Source organism: Lissotriton vulgaris, unplaced genomic scaffold, assembly GCF_964263255.1.
Source record: "Lissotriton vulgaris unplaced genomic scaffold, aLisVul1.2 SCAFFOLD_1939, whole genome shotgun sequence".
Lineage (NCBI taxonomy): Eukaryota > Metazoa > Chordata > Amphibia > Caudata > Salamandridae > Lissotriton > Lissotriton vulgaris.
This window is the reverse complement of record NW_028243668.1, coordinates 365,289-385,274: the sequence shown is the minus strand read 5'-3', so window position 1 is coordinate 385,274 and position 19,986 is coordinate 365,289. Positions and strand designations below refer to the sequence as shown.

At 41.8% G+C, this 19,986-nt stretch overlaps 1 protein-coding gene across 4 annotated transcripts in view; it reads left to right on the top strand.

The window, feature by feature from the left end:
* Positions 1 to 19,986, top strand: part of LOC147668257 (prolyl 4-hydroxylase subunit alpha-1-like) — a 415,422-nt gene that overhangs the window by 43,684 nt on the left and 351,752 nt on the right. For all 4 annotated transcript variants that reach the window (XM_086948664.1, XM_086948663.1, XM_086948662.1 and 1 more), the window contains exons 2-4: positions 5,625 to 5,724; positions 6,965 to 7,061; positions 12,330 to 12,481. In XM_086948664.1, coding sequence (XP_086804790.1) covers positions 5,646 to 5,724; positions 6,965 to 7,061; positions 12,330 to 12,481 — 328 coding nt within the window. In that variant the 5' untranslated portion in view covers positions 5,625 to 5,645. The remainder of the gene's footprint in view (positions 1 to 5,624; positions 5,725 to 6,964; positions 7,062 to 12,329; positions 12,482 to 19,986) is intronic.

Genomic DNA, 19,986 nt, shown 5'->3' with positions numbered 1-19,986 from the left:
AAAGGAAAAAAACATGAGTTACAAAGCCAATGGCAGGCAATGGGCAGAATGTATTACCATGTCCACTTTCTGAAACTCCCCAAGATGTCTTTCGCATACCACACAGCTGTGCTCCCGTCTGGTAGGCTGAGACCTAGTCAGTCAGTTAAAACCTTAATTTGGCTGTGTGCCAGCCATAAAAGAAAGCAGCATAAGAACGTTTCATAAAGTTAAAAGGAAACCATTAATGATGAGTCCATGGCGATAGCGGTTACAAGTAACCCGATGACAATCTCTTGAAGCAATTTGATCACTGAGTGCTATGAAGCCAAAACATTACAGCATTTTAGTCGGATTAATACCAAACACAGAGCAGACATCTATATACATAATCCTTATGGTTTTAACTTCAATTTCCAAAATTAAAAGTGTCATATTATATTTCCACATAAAAGTCTTTAGCCCTTGGCATGGTAATATAATCAATATACAAAGTAATCATTTTCCAACAATATTCCGATGCCGAACAGCTGTGGAAATATACTTATACACCATTAAGCAAATTAATTCATCATTTAAAAGTGGTAGATGATGTAACACAGCCCGACACTTTTGAATATTTAAGAATCGTAAAAGTGGTTGTAAAAGGGTACATCTTGATTTAGTATAAAGGTTACAAAAAAACATAAAATGCAAAGTGCTCTGAACTGACTTTGAGTCACATGGACACAGATCCAACTTAGCATCACAGTGCACATCACATGGGTATGAGACTATTAGGTGAGCAGTACCCATCCTGAATCTTATAAAATAAAACATTTTAGCATGACTGAAATAAAAGGAGAGGTAGGGCTCATTACCTAGAGTGCAGACTCTCTCCAGGTTATCTATAACCAGATACAAATGGGTTAAAAAATTATTTTTTCAGCCTGGCTCTCGATATTTTGGCTATGTTTCCAGGACTTTTGAGGCAGTCTGACAATTCCAATTTCTCAAGCTGGTCATTAATATAAGTGATCCAAGGGATTTTTTTAAAAACAATCCAATTTTAAACAATCTAAAATGAGGATACGATTCAAGACTGCTTCTTCTTTTGCCCAAATGTTGTGCCATAGCAGTAAAGGAGCTAGTTGTATGCAAAATGACAGCGGGGTTACACCCAGTTCACTGTGGCAAATGGTGGCAGCAGTACTTTTAGGTACTGTCAAAAGGCGTTTCATGAACGTGTCTCTGCCCTCTGTAGGCCTTAATATTACTAGAGCTGCAAACTCCAGTACCATACAGAGTAACCGCAATCGTGCAAGCCTTATAGATATCAATAATTGCTTTAATTGTCCTTGAGCCTAACGTTTTAGTAAATCTAAAGTTAGCCTTCACATTTTGTTTGAAGCCCCTAATCTTCGCCTCAACTAGATGACACAAGGAACTTTTTTGATCGAACAAAATCCCTAAATAGGAAAAGGTCGGCACATATGACAATTTCTAATTTATTATGTAACATGTCTTTAAAATCTTGGGAGATTTGCCCACCACCATGATATGTGATTTTGCTACATTGGTTTTTAGGCCAACATCATTCATGAAGTTATTAAAACTAGTTAAAAGCCTCTGCAGCCCCACCCCAGTTCTGGACATCAATACACAGTCGTCTACAGTGCTGGTAGTGACCCACGACCGACCAGCGGAGCTTCCACTTTCCCTTTTTTGATTCGACTTTTTATGTCATTTATTTATAAACAGAATAAAAAGGGAGGAAGAACGCAGCCCCGACGTACCCCAAGATCCATCCTTATTAGGGCAGTAAGTTCACCACCTGCTCCATATCGAACTCTCCCTGTTACTTCCTGATGCATGGCTGCCAGAAAATGCACGATGGACGGATCAATGCCCATAGTCCACATTTTCTCCCAGAGCCTTCCTCTCCACACCCAGTCATAGGCAGATGTCAAGTCCATGAATCCTAGATAAAGAGATCCAGGCTTGGCAAGGGTGTATTTTCCTATGACCAGGTGCAGGTTGAAGCACTGTTCGACTGTGCCCAGGCCACTCCTAAAGCCATATTGGATGTCAGAAAAGCTCCCACATTTTGTTACCCAATCCTCCAATCTCTCCAATATTACTCTGCCCATAATCTTACAGGTACAATCAATAAGAGATATGGGCCGATAGAATTTTGGGTCCTTCCTGTCTCCCTTTTTAAAAATGGGAAGTATTGTCACTACTCTCCACAATTCAGGGGGACCCCGAGTCACATAATGTTTGTTAACAGTGGAAGCCACAGGGGGATATTGGCCACTAACAGGTCCGCGGGGATACCGTCAGGCCTTGTTCTTCACAGTCTGAGATAAAGCCCTTTCCACCTCATCTATTGTCAGAGGTGCAAGGGTTGATGCTCCATATTGAAGATTAGTGCTCAGATGTAGTCGCTACCAATTTTATGAAGGCCAGAGAAATATTCTACCCAAGTATCAAGCATAATTGTGGCATTGATACTTCCATTATTGGTACCCTTAAAATAATCCTGGTTAACATTTACCCAAAAAAGTTTAGAGTCATTACTCCTACATGCTACATGGAGTTGCTCCCAAGAATCTTGCCTAATTTCACGCTTGTGTTTTTTTAGCGCCTGTTTATATTCAAGTCTTTACTTTTTTACCTCAAGTAAATTTCGAGGTCTGACTTTTAAAGTCTTGATTAGATTATTGTGTAGGTGTTTGCATTGACTATCAAACTACCTTTTATTTCCCCGTGGTCTATCTCTTTGTTTCTTGGTCAGTACCACCTTTACTGTCTCCGTTATAGCCTTGAAAGATGTTATCATAACATGAGGATTTATACTGTCTTCCAGCCAGAATAAAACCTTATTTAAATTAGTTTTTATAATCTGATTTTGAACCAAATCGGGATCTAAAGTACACCACTTCCATAATAACCCCTTATTTTTTATCATGAATTAGTGGGGGTAATCTGACGGGAGTGGTTAAATCATCCGATTGGCTCTCAAACTCCAAAGTTAAGGGATAATGATCACTGAAACAGATTTTATGTATAATAAAAGTCACATACTGTGTGTTAAAATAGTCAGACAGAGCAATAAAATCAATTAAAGTGCCTTTGCCTTTCCCAACATAAGATACTAAGTCAGGGCCTTCCGCGTCAATAAGATCAACAGTTAAGAAAAGAGAAAATTTTGACAGTAGTGAGGTAAAAAAATATCCCCATAGGGGTTATGATAAAAATGACAACCTTCATCAATGTACCAAGCTACTAAGCGGCATACTGATTGTTTCGAGAAGGGACATCATTTGCAATTAAAATCACCTCCCCAAGATACCACAAAATCCATATTTATCTCCTCTATCCAAAATGGATATATTGATTTTTGATTTTGATAGAGAACCATTTATCATGGTTTTTCCCAGTAGGTATTTCAACACATGATGGGATTTAAGGCAGTTTGGGACTATGAGATCCACTTGCTTTTCCATTTTTTTTAACCACTGTTTTGGCATTGATTCTTCTATTTATGTTTACGTCATGAAAACATTGTGTTCAGAACATTATAATTGAGGTCACCATGTACGTGTGCCACTATCTATATACAAGTGCACTAATCGTGCTAGACAGAAACTTACAACTAACTGCAAATGTAATCAACAAAGTAATGCTTTACCCTCTATAAACAAACGTGCCTACTGACGTTATCATTGCTTTTGTTAAATTAGGAGATTTTTTTCCTATTTTTCGTTGCCACAGTATCTTAAACTAAAATTGGAACAACCATTCAGATCCCTTTTTTAGAGTTTATTTTGGACAATATCTCGAACAGCAGATTTTACTGAAGAGAATTATAATTTACATCCAAGAACTGACAATAAAAAAGTGTTGATTTTTGATAACTTTTATTCCTAAACGATACTTGATTTGTTGCATGTATATTGCTTTGTTCCGGGCAAATGACGATTAAATGACTACTGATTTCTGACATTTACCTAGTATCATTCATATGAAAGCTTAGACAAAGGAATAATGTAAATATATTGAATAGGTTTATACTATCAGAAGGCCAAATATTCTTTCTGTCTTAATAGCAGAACTCCTAAAAAACATGAACTGCTGTCATAGGTGTCCTGTTTTGTGCACAGTATAACAAGAATCTAGACAGTGGAAACACGGTTCTTAAACGAAGATGCAAAATCATGTAAGATGACTGTGTAGTTGGCCATCCACTCTTACGTTCACGTGAAACCTGTGTTTTTAGGTTTTCCTCTTTTTGTTATCTTGAGAGCATGATTCTGAAGTATTCTGGTTCTTCAGGTGACTTGAGACATGCTATGGCTACAACTGACTGTGCTATGAATAAGCTAAATAATCTAAAGACACACAAATGATGGACTGCATGAAGAACAAATCAAACATCCCCCAGTCAAGTAATCTGGGTTAAAACCATAATTCTTTTGCTCACTGTGCCACTCAAGTTCAGACCCAGCTATATGCAGATCAGTCTTGACTCTGCTCCTCATGAAAGCAGTCCAGTCCGAACTGCCAAGCGAGGTCATCCCTGGACCAGAAATTAGCATCCTGGGACCGGCTTCGGAATATCACCCCTAATCAGCCAGGCTAGCTTGAATCCAGTGGCAAGGTGAGCCCAGGACCATAATTACTGCATACCCGGCACATTTAGGGCGAGAAAGCAAAAGACACACAAGCTAGCTGGGACCCACATCAGTGCATACCTGGTGCATTTAGGGCGAAAAATCAAGTCACACAAGCTTGCTGGGATGATACCCCGAAACCGGTCCCAGGATGCTTGTTTTCCGGTCCAGGGAGGACCAGGCCTGGCAGTTCGTGCTGGGCTGTATGGGGAGCAGTGTCAAAGCTGATTTGCACAAGGCTGGGTTTAAACTGAAATGGTGAGGCGAGCAAAATAACGATGGATTAAACCCAGATCTGTGACTGGGGGTGAATGTTTCATAGTGTTCACCATTCCATCCATCTTTGTGCTGGGAAGCTAAATAATCCGTTGCACAGAGTAACATTTGTTTTATTTAGTTTATTCTCCCAAAATTGAATATCCATCAAGGAAAAGTATACTAGCAACCATTTCACGTTAAGGCTTTTTGATCGTTACATGCATTGCTTGTTAAGAGTGGGTTATTGAGCACTTGTCAGTTGACACGTATTCCTGTACATTGGTTAGAAAATTCATAATCAATTTTATCTAGGCCTTAACAAAAGTATGGTATCCCAAACGTGAACAAAAGTAATTTTGTCTGTTCTTATCAGTATAGTTGGTTCCTGTTCCGCCTATCCGTGTCTCAGTCTGTGTTAGTCTGTTCTGATCTGCCCAAGTCTTTTTCAGTCATCTTGCTCTTTCCAGAGAAGGTATCAAGGAACAAGGCAATAGCATTTTTCCTAAGATATTTTTGCTTAGTGAAAAATGGTGCAGTTCGGATTACAGATTGGTCTTCAGGCTGTGCAGTCAGTAATTTCGCCACTAGAATCTTTGGAGATCTCATTTAACTGTCATTTGTGTCACAATTGCACTAGAAACCTCTGAAATGTGATTGTAAACTTTCATAAATAGTGTGTAAAATATGTTTCATAAGGCATGTAATAAAAGAACATTTCAAATTTATTTGTAGGTGTTCCGCATTAATAAAGCAATGGAAGTCCTTAAGGGAGTTTTGTTGTTGGGCCTGTTGTCTTACTCCTATGCCCATGCTGACTTCTTCACATCCATTGGTAAGAGCTGCTTTTCTCTTTTAGCGAAATGTGTGTACATAAAAAATAAAATATAAAATATATATGTATATCAAAGAACTCTGGGTAGTTCCCATGTTTACGTGGAGAGCAGTTCCTGTATAGTACACCCTACAACACCAGCAACACTCTGAATTTGCTCACCTCAAATGTCTGTTTTTTCTCACAAAGTTTTTGAGCATAGGATTAGCATAGTGCCATCCATGCCGAGCAATAAAATTACAAAAGTCTTTTACCATCCAGGCACAATATTACAGCTTTGGATTGGTAAAATACCATCCAAGCCAACCTGGAATGAATAAAAACAACCCCTGACCTGTGTTTCACTATCATTATAGCTCTTCGGAGATGTTTAGCTTTGTCCAGACACAAGGGAGACAATGGTTGCTTTTGTTCATTCTAGGTTGCCTTGGATGGTATTTTACTAATGCAAAGCTTTTTTGAGGTGAGCACATTCATAGTGTCGCTGGTGTTTAGGGTGCTCTATGCAGGAGGTGCTGTCCACCTACACCTTTGAACTACACAGGACTTTCTGCTTCTTTTTTGCATCATTTATTTCGCACTCTAGGCCTGAAATGGTATTGTTTTGACATATAGTCTATCCTATCTTTATTTCAATGTTTTTATACGGGATACCAACTTTCTTGTGAGTTAATCATGTCTCCGAGGTTTAGCTAATCTACTCTATCCCTGTATGTCTCTTCCAGTTTATAAAATGTATTTTTCAAAACAACTGATGGGGATTTAGCATTTTTTTTTCCTTTAGGTACTACACTATATTAAATAAATGGCTTGTTTGACTTTTGGACTTCGTTTTCTCTTTGCTGCTTCGATTTAGGATAATTTCAGTGCTACCAATCTTGTCTTGCCAGCTAGTAAATAGTTACATTTAAGTCCAACTCGTGTTCTATAGATAATTTAATTAAGCACCTTTTGCAGCTCAAAGTACTGCTTTTGAGGTGAAGAGGTGGGATTGGAGAAATGGTGAGGCTTACCACTTACATGATTTTATTTTTCTTATGTTTTTCTGTTTCTAAGTTGTTAGTGAAGTTGGTAGAGTAAGAGGCATCGGTATAAATCCTAGATCTGATGTACATGCCTTCCTGTACCTCATGAGCATCCAGCCATAGGTGTGAAAAGATATGTTTGAAGATGTATTCATTTTGTGAAACCTCTTACCATGTGCTAATGCAATCTCACATTTTTGGCTTTGTTCTTTTAGGTCACATGACAGACTTACTCAACACAGAGAAGGATCTTGTGACTTCACTGAAAGATTATATCCGAGCAGAGGAAACCAAACTAGATCAAATTAAAGTGTAAGTTGCAAAATACTGTGATCAGTACCACTAAATCTATCTACTCTGCCTATTGTCCTTAATTAATCCTCCCACCCAACTTATTGTCCCTTCCATATATCAAGGATCCTTTCTTTTTAGGTCTCGCAGAGAGACCTATTGCAGCCAAACCACAAAGCTGACTTTTTACGATCCGGATTTGTAGAAGTGCACGTGCTCGTGAACGGGCTTCTATCCCCCTGCCTTGCTCTTTAAAGGCTCCCCTTACCATTTGCTTGCTCCTGCCTCCCCGCCCACAGCTTCACACGTCGGCCGTGACTCGCATTTCTGCCCAGCCATCTGTTCCACAGCCTGATTTCAACTCCCTCTCCCCAGCCAGCTTCCCCCAGGCCGTGTTCCCTCCCACCTTTCCTCCTCTGTCACTCTCTCTCCGTACATCCAGCGCAGAATCCACGACTGTCACGTCAGTGCCTGCCACATTAGGCACTGGTAGTGTTTCTTACCGATCTGTTTTATCAATCCACAACAGCAAATAACTTTTTTCACGGAAGTGCTTAGGTGCCGTTAATGCTAATTTCTTGAAAATATATACCTTTACCCACATCAAAATTACTTTTTCGGGTGATGCGTGTGTATTAGTTTGCGATGCAGGTGTATATTTCTATTTATAAGTATTGCTTTCTTTTTTACTGATTCAGCCCCATTCACACTAGGACTACTATTTCGAAGTTTTCTCCTCCCATCCCAGCCAATTCAATTAGAGCAGCAGTTCATTATATTCAGGGAGGGGGAGAGGAAGTTTAGCAGCCGTCTACTGCGGAAGACATATACAATCGTCTATAAGCCAGCAACTTTCCCAGCAGTCTTCCACAGCCAAAAGAAGTATTGTTTTTGCCATAACGTGGCTTTGTCAGGCAGCAGCCATCCACACTCGTTAGGTTATTATTTTGCTGACAAACATTTGCCTCTTCCTTAAAATATCTGTGCCCGCCATCCCTCCCCCCTGGTAGGGATACATACTAACAACTACAAAGTTTGTGCTAAAAGGTTTATTATCCCTATTGCAGATGTATTTTGTACTTCTTGGGCCACCCACAGCTAGCGCGAACCTGCATTTGGACACATCTCTCTGATGTAGACTCACTGAGTCGTAAACGCATGGCACTTCTCCCAATGATGTTTCAAACCGTTACAGGGCCAACTCTGTCTTTCATCCTTATGGGGTGGAGAGGAAAAAAGAGTACACCTAAAACGGTCACACACCCCACCCCACACACTCACTTCCACACACACACAACCCCCCACACACACAACCCCGCACACAACCCCACACTCTCTCTCTGTCGCCCTCACTCTATCTATCGCGCTCACTCTATCTATCGCCCTCACTCTATCTATTGCCCTCACTCTATCTATCGCCACCAATCTATCACCCTCACTCTATCAATCTATGGCCCTCACTCCATCTATCTATTGCCCTCACTCCATCTATCGCCCTCACTCCATCTATCTATTGCCCCTCACTCTGTCAATCTATCTATCTATCAACCCTTATTCTATCAATCTATGTATCTATCGACCCTCACTCTATCAATCTATCTATCACATTCACTCTATCTATCTATCACCCTCACTCTATCTATCTCTATCAATTTATCGCTCTTACTCTATCTATCGCCCTCACTCTATCGCCCCTCACTCCATCAATCGATCTATCGCCCTCACTCTATCTATCGCCCTCACTCTATCTATCTAACCCCCTCTATCTATGGCCCTCACTCTATCTATATGTCTATCGCCCTCACTCCACATCACCACAGCATCACTCAGGGGCACCACAACATCACTATGCGCTACTACAGCATCACTGAACGCCAAAGCATCCCTCGTCGCCACCACAACATCACTTAGCGCCACCACAGCATCAATCTGTGCAACCATTCAACAACAGGTTCAAATATGTTCTCTCAATGTTTCAAGCTTTATTACAAATGTCACAAAAAGATGTTAATATTGCACTTCTGTTCTTGGATTTTCATCACAATAAAATACACTGAACATAATCTTCACAAAAGTTATTTACAAAAGTTTAAGCTATTGCCATTATAAATTAAAATCACTTTTATTTAAGTATTAATTATTAAAAAAAATTAAAAGCAATTTTTATTTGTAATATCAATACATCTAAGTCACGTAAATACAAAACATGTTGCATTACAAATTTTATAGGTGTCACATTTGCAAAAGTTAAAAGTATTTCCATTGTAAATGACAAAGCTATTAATTTTGCTATTTTCAAAACCAACACATAAATAAAAAAAATTGTCATTTACAATACCAATAGCTCAAACTTTCCTAATGCGAGACCTATTGCATTGCAAATGCTTGTTTATTTAGTATTTTGGTTATCTCTACCAGTTTTTGCTGGAAAGGTATTTGGTTTCCCTCACTGCATTTTTTCCATGTCTATTTTTGTGGGTCTCTCCAGTGTGGTGTTTTTTTTTTAAAATGTTGAATGAAATTGTTGTGGTTTAATTTTAAATCTATTGTTGTTGACACGATGTTCTTCCCTTGTCTGTCGTCACAAACTTACACCTATACTTACCAAAGTCTTTGCATTTATCTTCTTGCACCTGTCTTTCAAGTTGGTGCCTTTGCAGCCCTAATTACCTTTTCTGCTTTTGTATTCAAAATGGCACATTTCAGCCACTGCTTGGATTCCATGCCTTTGAAACGCCAACTATGCAAAAAGAACAAATGTTGGATGGAATGCTAAACAATGTCGAACACTCACTTCCAGTACATAGATCTTAGTCTAAATCCATAATTGTTTTGGCTTACAATGCCATTCCAGTTTGGACTCAGCCATATGCAAATCCGTGTTGACCCTGATCCCCATGGGGACAGTCCAGTCCCAACTTCCAGGCCAGGTCCTCCCTGATCAGCCAGGATCGCCCGACTCCCGTGGCATGGCAAGCACGGGACCTACATCTGGGCATACCTGTCCCACTTAGGGCAACAAAAGAACAAATGATGGACGGAATGCTGAACAATGTCAAACACTTGCCGCTAGTACAGAGAAGTGGTCCCAAATCCATTGTTTTGCTCGCGATGCCATTCAAGTTTGGACCAAACCCTATGCAAATCAGTCTTGACTGCTCCCCCATGGAAAGTAGAGCCGAAACTGCCTGGCCAGGTCTTCCCTGGACCGGATACAAGCATCTTGAGACGTGTTTCAGGAAGGGTATGCCCAGTCGTGGGTCCTGTGCTTGCTATGCCACTGCAATCAAGCTACCCTGGTTGATGAGGGGTGATACCCTGAAACCGGTCCCAAGATGCTTGTTTTCCTGTCCAGGTAGGTTCTGACCTGGCAGTTTGGCTGAGCTGTTCCCATGGGAAGCAGGCTTAAGACTATATGGCTAAATCCAAACTGGGGTGGAATGGCGAGTAAAAAACCGATGGATTGAACCAAGATCTGTGACTGGAGGTGATTTGACAATGTTCAGCATTCCATCTGTCATCTATTTGTGTTGCTATAACGTTTTTACCCTAATCCTTTTCAACAATTCTGTAGTATTTTTGCTATTCATTTCTTTATTGCTGAAATAACTCTTCAACTTTACAGATGTAATTTGTAGTGGTCAACATTGAGCGCATTGTACCCATGGGTAAAAAAGGAATTTTGTTGTTTCAGGAATTTGCTCTACATTTCATCAATCTGACAGCTAGCCATATTATTCTATCATAGTCTAATTGGCACAAGTCAGAGGTTATTTTAACAACACCACAGTGGCTTTCAAGATTTCCATGAGTCCTGGTGCATTAAATCTGTAGCAAGCCTCCAGTGGTCTGCTGTACTCGACATGCTGGTGGGGGCCTCTGGCCAAAAAGGTGTCATCCTAAAAATTATTTTTACGTTAATTTGCAGAAAATCTGCGGGCCTATGGCAAAAAAAATAACCTCTGGGCGGGCCAAGGCTCGGGTGGGGGGGGGATGTTTTGGAGGCAGAACAGCACATTTATCATTTCGGGGCCCTTCCTCCCCATGCCACTAAACTTCCCATCCCCTGGGGCTAAATTATATTAATAAGGGGACTGGGAGGTGCGGCCCCTCACTGAGCCTTCATGGGTCTGATTGACCCCAGCCCCTGAGGCCAGTTCACATACTGTGTGCCAAGGAGCCCACCCGGGACAAAGTTTCCTTTCCCGCAGGAGCGCTGGCAGGGAAACGTATGTCTCCAGGGCCCTTATTGGCTTGGGACAGGTGGCTGCAACAATGAATGAGGGATGTCTGCTTGCAGGGGTTTGTCTTTATGAATGGTAATAAAATCATACCTTACCGGAAAATAAAACCTAGATTTTCACTGGAAAAACCAAAGGTTAAAGTAGCGTTAGAGTTAGGTGAAAGTTCAGTGACAACAAAACATTTTGAACATACAAAACCACTGAATTTCACTTTTTCTAGTTATCTTAAGTAACAATAACTCTTGTCCTAAGGTAACTGTAACTCTTGCCCTCGCCATGTACAATTTTCTCATGAATAATTTCATTGCAAACGTTTTGCAGTGATGTCACAGTGAGTCATAAGTGATCTAATATGTAGGTTTATTAGCAGTGCTCGGTGAGGGCACAATTCTTTTTTTATTCTGTCAAAATATATATATAAATGCACAAAGATTAATACCAAATAATAAAGGATTATTGTCCCTGGGAATTGTTCAAATTGAATGTGGTAGCATCTTAAAAGAGCTTGTATAATATCACGAGTGGCCCATTTCAGTACAATGAGTGGCTTGTAATCTGTATGAATAATTTATGTAGACCTATTCTTGCCGGGCCACCCCAGATTGGAATTTGATATAATTTTTCATGAATTCACTGGCATTCTTTATCAAAGTATGTCTATATATTCAACATCTATTTACTTTAAACATAGTTTGTGTTGTGTTGCGAAGCACAGAGATCCATAATAGATATCCATCAGTACCAATCACCTGGAAGGTGCCGTATAAAACCCATGCAACAATGATTAGCTCCTTAGATTACAAGAACTTGTTCAGCATTTCTCTGCGGGGGCTTTAGAATATAGGAGTGCACCAGTGCAGAACTCTGTCCCATTATAGTGGATTTAGCTTGAAATGAAACTTTCACGCCTTTCTAGTCAATTTCAGTTCACTGATGTTCGCCATTTATATGGAGTAACAGAACTGAATTTTCAGTTGTATAACATTTCCATACTCAAAAAATATAAAATATAAATCTATTTAACAGTTTTTTGTTGTTGTTGTAGATGGGCTGAAAAACTAGACAAACTTACAAATACCGCTGTAAAAGACCCAGAGGAATTTTTGGGCCATCCGGTGAATGCTTTCAAACTGATGAAGCGGCTGAACACAGAGTGGGGTCAGCTAGAAAACTTGGTTTTGAAGGACATGTCAGATGGTAAGTTGTAAAATGGGCGTAAAGATATGCCTCTGCCTTATTTTCGTTTGAATTTTGCCTAATGGGGCTTAATCATTATGTTTTATGTAATTCTTTGCTAGTACCATTTTCTGTTCTTTAATTCCTTATGGGTCTTTCTCTTATTTCAGTTGGAGACTAAGATGTGTGTGGTAGAATTTGTGACCCCCAACTGTAAAAGTGCACTCTGCATGTATAAATATATGGGTGATTAATTTGCACATTTCCAGCACAAACTGTACCGTACAATCTCCTCATTGTAAATATCAGTCGTTCCTCAGTTCGTCTTGTTTTGTAGGAGTATTGTGCAAGGTTTAGATGGGCTTGTGCTGTGCGGTTTCATATGTATAGATGTATTTGGATTTAAGATTTTACTGCACTACAAATGGTTTCCAAAACACTCTTGTTAATTTTTACAGTTAATGTGGTATAACTTGAAGTTGGTTATATTTGTGAAAATATTATTTAAAATTGGTTGATGCTGATGTGGTAGGGTGCCTTTGGTTTGTTACCTTATGCAATGGTGATCAATCGAGGCCTGCTATCCCTCTCTTTATGTACCAGATGGCTTTGACATTGTCATGTGCAATGACAAGTTGAAGATGCTTGCTCCTCTACCCTTGAACTTCTTCTTTCAGTGTAGTCTTTTATGCTGCTCTCCTATAAGATCTTTAGGAGATGTAATTCCAAGGGGTTTGTACCTAGACTGCAAGAGAAGTTTCAAGGTGTCATTCATCGGTGGCGTTTTATTATTGAATTATGCTAATGTGGTATCTTTTGTTTTCATTGGTGCATGCACTCCAATAGATGGCACTGTGGCTGCTAACTGATCTCATTTTCACTATGGTATAGTGGCAGTTATCTCCCTCAATGTCATGGTTTATTTTATTTTCAACTTTATTACTACCATTGACATCTCAAAGAACAGACTTGCAATTATGTTACTTACGCATTGAAATAATAACAGTTGTGCTAACTCCCCCACGTGTTGTACAGTAGCAATGCCATCAACAAACCTTATGAACATGATCTCTGCCTTTCTTCTTTAAACCTACCACAAACACCATGTATTTATATTCATATTACTTATTCGAAACGCAGGTGTTAGTCTGTCACCCAGCCCCTCCACACCATCTCCCCCACCACTCCCCCTCCCCCACGCCAATTCAGACTCATCCCTAACCCACGAATAAATATTGGGCACTTTGGTATCCATCCAGCCAAATGCCACTTGCCTTTTTAGAGGTCGGCCTACGCCCCACACGAAGTGTGGGCGGAGCTTCCGAGCCGTTTTGTTAAGGGGCTCAGAAAATGCTCCGAAAAATTCCTTAGTGCGCGAGAATTTTTTGTGGTGTTGTGTGCCATCTGCATGGCAATTGGTCCTCTCACGGCTGTGTTTTTGTAAGGCTTCACGCAATAGGCCTTAGGAATTTTGCTCTCTCCACTTCCTGCATATTCCGTGCTAACACGCGCATGAGAATGCCATAAATTCCCAATTACCAGATGTCAGGGTCCGTTCGCGCATTCACGACTATGTAGTTTTCTGTTTCTGCTGTGTGTGTGCGCATGCTGTCTCCCCGTCCAGGAGAATGCCATACATTCTCAATTACCAGCTGTCAGAGGTGCCGGTAATTGAAGGCAGATGCTTGAAGCGTGTTCACTGCTGTGCTTTTATTTTTCTTCAGCTCTGTGTGCGCGCATGGTGGCTCCAGAGTTTTCATTCAGATTCACCGATTCGTACATCCTGATGGCATTTTTTTTTGTTTTTTAAGAAGAATTCACCTAAACATTTGCCTTGCTAGAACTATGTCGGGATATGTTCCAATGTTTTCTTTAGCTTTATTTCGAGCCCCGCAATACAATGGCCTGTTCAGTGAAGACCAGTTTCTTTCTATTGAAACGGAATTACGCAGATTATCTTGAATTTCGTATAGACATCCTTTAACAAAATTCAACAAGACTTGAGCATAAAAAAGAATGCGAAGTGATTTGACCAAACATGTAGTATTACATGATGTATGTATACAGCGCTTCTGTCAGTAGTGTTGCTCCATTTCACAGTATGCAAACTTGTTTGTTTTGGCGCAGACCGAAATATCCATACACGCAGTGTGGCCGATAAAGAAATAATTTGGTATGAAAGAGGAAGTTATTTGGGGTTTTTATCGTGCACAGTGATACTCTGCTTAGGTGTGAAAATGTCGGGAATAGTGTGAGGGAAAAAAGTGCATTCATGCTTACTTTCTTTTAGAGTAGTGTAGAGTGCTGTGTGCTGTAGAGTGCTGTGTGCTGTAGAGTGCTGTGTGCTGTAGAGTGCAGTGTGCTGTAGAGTGCAGTGTGTTGTAGAGTGCAGTGTGTTGTAGAGTGCAGTGTGTTGTAGAGTGCTGTGTGTTGTAGAGTGCTGTGTGTTGTAGAGTGCTGTGTGTTGTAGAGTGCTGTGTGTTGTAGAGTGCTGTGTGTTGTAGAGTGCTGTGTGTTGTAGAGTGCTGTGTGCTGAGAAGTGCTGTTTGCTGAGTGCTGTAGAGTGCAGTGTGCTGTAGAGTGCTCTGTCCTGAGAAGTGCTGTGTGCTGTAGAGTGCTGTGTGCTGTAGAGTGCTGTGTGCTGTAGAGTGCTGAGTGCTGTGTGTAGATAAGTACCAACAGTCAAAATGAGAGTGAGTGCGGGGTGAGAGTGAGTGCAGTTTGAGAGTGAGTGCAGTTTGAGAGTGAGTGCAGAGTGAGAGTGAGTGCAGAGTGAGAGTGAGTGCAGAGTGCATGCAAAATGAGTGCAGAGTGATAGTGAGTGAGTGCCGAGTGTGATTTACTGCAGAGTGGCAGTGAGTGCAGAGTGCTGAGTGCAGAGTGAGTGCACAGTGAGTGCAGTGGCTAAGTGAATGCAGTTGCAGAGTGAGTGCAGGGTGAGTGCAGGTGCACAGTAAGTGAGTGCAAAGTGAGAGCAGATGCAGAGTGCAGAAAGAGTGAGTGCAGAAAGAGTGAGTGCAGAAAGAGTGAGTGCAGAAAGAGTGAGTGCAGAAAGCTGAGTGCAGAGTGAGTGCACCGTGAGTGCAGGGGCAAAGTGAATGCAGTTGCAGAGTGAGTGCACCGTGAGTGCAGGGGCAAAGTGAATGCAGTTGCAGAGTGAGTGCACCGTGAGTGCAGGGGCAAAGTGAATGCAGTTGCAGAGTGAGTGCACCGTGAGTGCAGGGGCAAAGTGAATGCAGTTCCAGAGTGAGTGCAGGTGCACAGTGAGTGAGTGCAAAGTGAGAGCAGGTGCACAGTGCAGAAAGAGTGAGTGCAGAAAGAGTGAGTGCAGAAAGAGTGAGTGCAGAAAGAGTGAGTGCAGAAAGAGTGAGTGCAGAGTGAGTGCAAGTGCAGAATGACTGCAGAGTGAGTGTGACTGCAGTGAGTGTGACTGCATAGTGACTGCAGAGTGAGTGTGATTGGAGAGTGAGTGTAGAGTGATTGCAGGTGCAAAGTGAGTGCAGAGTGAGATCAGGTACAGAGTGAGTGCAGAGTGAGTGCGAGTGCAGAATGGCTGCAGAGTAAGTGTGACTCCAGAGTTACTGTAGCGTGAGTGTCACTGCAGAATGGCTGCAGAGTGACTGCAGAGTGAGTGTGACTGCAGAGTAACAGTGACTGCAGAGTGACAGTGACTGCAGCTGTGAGTGTGCAAGGTAAACAATGTGTGAGTATGTGAGTATGCAGGGTGAACAGTGTGTAAGTGTGCAGGGTGCAAAGTGTGTGAGTGTCCAGGATGAACAGTGTGTGAGACTATGCGAATGAACAGTGTGGATGTGCAGAGTGAGCAGTGTATGTGTGTAGGGACACTGAGTGTGCGGGAGACAAACACTAAAACTAAGTTCACCACACACATACATAGGACCACATACAAACCCACACACCACATACACATACACCACACACACATACCACACCCACACACACACCAGCCTCTCACCAGCACACACTTGTCACTACACACAAAAAACACACAAAACACACCTCCAGCCATCGGTGCATACTTTCACCAGGCACAAATACCAACAGCCATCAATGTACGCTTTCACCAAACACAAACACGACAATGCATCAGTGCCGCAAATCCACCACACACACAACACACAATGTCAGTACATGCTTTCACCAAACACACACACACACACACACCAGCAGCTGTCACTGCACACTTTCATCAGTCACACACAACACCACCAAAGTTCACTCTTTCAGTAAGCACACTCAACAGCTGTCAGTGCACTCTTTTACAAAGCATACGCATTACCATCCATCTCTGTACGCTTCACAGCCACACAAGCACACACACCACCAGCCATCACCGCACAATTCCTACAGGTGCACACATCTACCACCCATCAATGCACCTATCAATTGTTAATGGATCCACCATAAAATATTGTAGCAATCGCTCTATGCTACACTTTACCTTTTCAAGATAATGCGTTAAAGCACAGCACGCCACCATTGATAATATTCAAATGCAAAACACATTTTTTCAACACACACCACATGCTCGCACTCCAAGACACATGCCTAAAATACATTGCCATTTACAAGGCCATTTTCTCTAACTCAAAAAAACCCGAGACCTATTGCATTTCTAATGCTTGCTGTTAAGAGCAGTAGAAATGTATGCTGCATTTTTCTGTGTTTGGCTTTACTAATAAATTCCCATGGTTCATTATTTGGGAGAGACATCGAGCTGGATCTCCCTTTACTGCAAGTGCTTCCAGAATTCATAGACCGCCTGATATGTCGATGCCAGGTCTGTAAAGGTAGCCCCGTCCGCACCACACCTCTGGCACTGTGACGATCTACCCAGATATACTTTGCTTATAGTTAGTCATGTTTGTGTGGTATAGGTAAATAAAATGTACCAAGACCTTTTTTTAACAATCCTGTGGCTGTCATCCAGTCCCGGTCTGAGAGTTCTTGATGCGCCTTAGTGTGGCTAATTTCTGTGCCCTCTACATGTGGGTTCCCAAATGTCTGCCAGAGCCCAGCTGCAAAACTGCCACATTGGTTTTGGTCACAGGTGGAGCGTTAGGAAAATCAGTCCATATTTCTCTGGCTGCGCCTTCCAACGTAACATATTGTAATAATCAGAGCACCAAGTCCTAAAAAAAGAAGTGGGGGGGGGGGGGATGCTGTCACCGGAAGTGACGTCACGACGGGAAGTGACGTCACAAAAGGTGGCTTGCACCATGACGTTAACATTTTGACCGACCCCCCCAGGAAACATTTCGGCAGACGCCCATGACTGCAGGAACAATATCTAAAGGAGACGCAGGGTGAAGTGAGTGCCTGGACTGCAGGAACAATATATAAAGGGGAAACGCCGCCGAGCTTCGCAGACTACACTGGTTGCAGTGCTCTGGACGCCTCGGCGTATTTTTTACTCGCAGCGCAGTGTGGGTGGAAGGAACCTCCAATTTTAATTCGGATACCGCTTTGTGCACAGTTCGAAAATGTTCCGTGGTAGCAGCACTCTGCCCCCCACGAGAGTTTTTACCCCAGAGGGTCCGGCACAGATCCGAGTCCGCATTTCATTCCCTCAGTAAAATGACTGATTTTGCCTGACAGCGCAGGTGCCGTACCCAGGGGCCACGGGGGCTTTAATCCGTCTCACTGTGGTCCCAGAGAGGCCAAGGAGTGAAGTCTAGCTGTTAGGCAGGGGGACGGCGTCCCCCCGGTAAAATAAGTGGGGGGATGCCGTCCACCCGCGTGGTACCCCGACTCGAGCCCTGGTAATAATTGGTCCGGCCCCACCCCTGAATGTTTTCGGGCTTCCTGTACGGGAAGAACGTTTTTTCCAGGGTGCCTCAATACATCGCAACCACCTTCTCTGCACTGCAACAGCAACATATCTTTTCTGAGACACTGGAATGGTTGAAGATTCTGGCTGCGAAGCTCCCTGGCAAATGGCGGTCTTTTCAGTACACTCGTGATTACCTCTCTTCTTCCATAACCATACTTTTAGGCTAATTGTGTTGACAGATACCTGTGAGATCCTGATTTCTTGCATGGGCAACTCCATCAGTGAGTCTGCACCATAAGTCCGCCTCAGCATTTTCTTTTCCTGGTTCTAAGGCCCACTTGGCAGCATGCTGAGTATGCGCCACATAATAGAATAATTCCAGATTAAGTAGATCTAGCCCCCCCCCTTCCCCCCCCCGATTCCTTCGCATTTCTGAGCCACCCTTGCGTTTTTTTTTTAAATGCTTCCCACACCTACCAAGCTCGAGTTCATAAAAAATATCTGGTTTTGACTGACCCCATGCATTCTAATCTTCCCTAGTCTATGCAAATATATTTCTGTGTATGTCATTGCTCTGCCTTTAAAAATCACATAGCTGTTGAACTAGAAAATTATCCTTATGCCCTATGTTTAGCTTCTGATACTTAATACCATTTTGCCTAAAGTATCCTTTGCTGTGTCATTGAGAATTTCTGTGGTTACTTGGTAGGTGCCATTACTTACTGGCCATCTCAAAATCATGAAATTACTATAGCTTTGCAGTTAAGTATGCAATGCGTATCTAGTGTAATGATATTAAACATGTTTAATACTTGGTGGACATCTTTATCTGCAGATGCCCTCAATTCATGTATGTAATAGAAGAACTAAAGTATATCCAAACACTCAACTTTGTATTGCATATTCAGGCAATCTAGAAATCTAAATATAGTATTTGACCGAGCCCTCTCTTTTTCCACTCAAATTAAGCCTGTATCGTCTGTCTGCTTCACCAGACTCAAATCTTTAAGGAAGCAGCTGCACCTGGTACATAAGGTAACGCGTAAAACAGTGGTGTATACATACCATGATCACCTTTCGTTTGGACTATGCCAACAGTCTCTATTTGGGCCTAAGGCTCCATATCACTCAAAATGCACCAGCGAGACTTATTTGGAGAGTTCCTCTTTGGCAGTATATTTCACCCCAACGTAAATCCTTACACTGGCTGCCAGTTTTTAAGCGCATCAAATTTAAAGCCCCCACTTTGGCGTTTAGAGCTTTTGCAGGTGAAGGTACGGCTTATTTGAGAAATAGACTCCGCCCCATAAGCAATGGAGAGTTCTTGGGTCTAATATAGCCTTCTTCTGATGCAGGTCCCGAACGTTTTCAGGGTTAGGAGCAGCAGTTCCTTTACGTTTCTGACGTCCAAACTATGGAATGGTCTAGGGCTGCTTCGGTCGCCAACTTTATAAAAAAAAAAGAATGTTTTTAGTTCTTTGTTATTAGCCCCACTGCTCGGTTTCCGCCTGTAGTCCGCCTTCCTAAGTACGCCATTAGCCCCGGGATGCTTCTGTTGAAGTCGTTGTGAAAATGTCTTTGATTGTTTGAAAAATCATGATGCTCGTTCTGAACTTTCTCAAAACTACAAATGGTAGTCAAAGTTGTTTTTACAAGTAAAATCAAAGTCGTGTAATATTTAATTAAATATGGTGAACCACAATATTAATATAGGAAAACATTGTTTAAACGT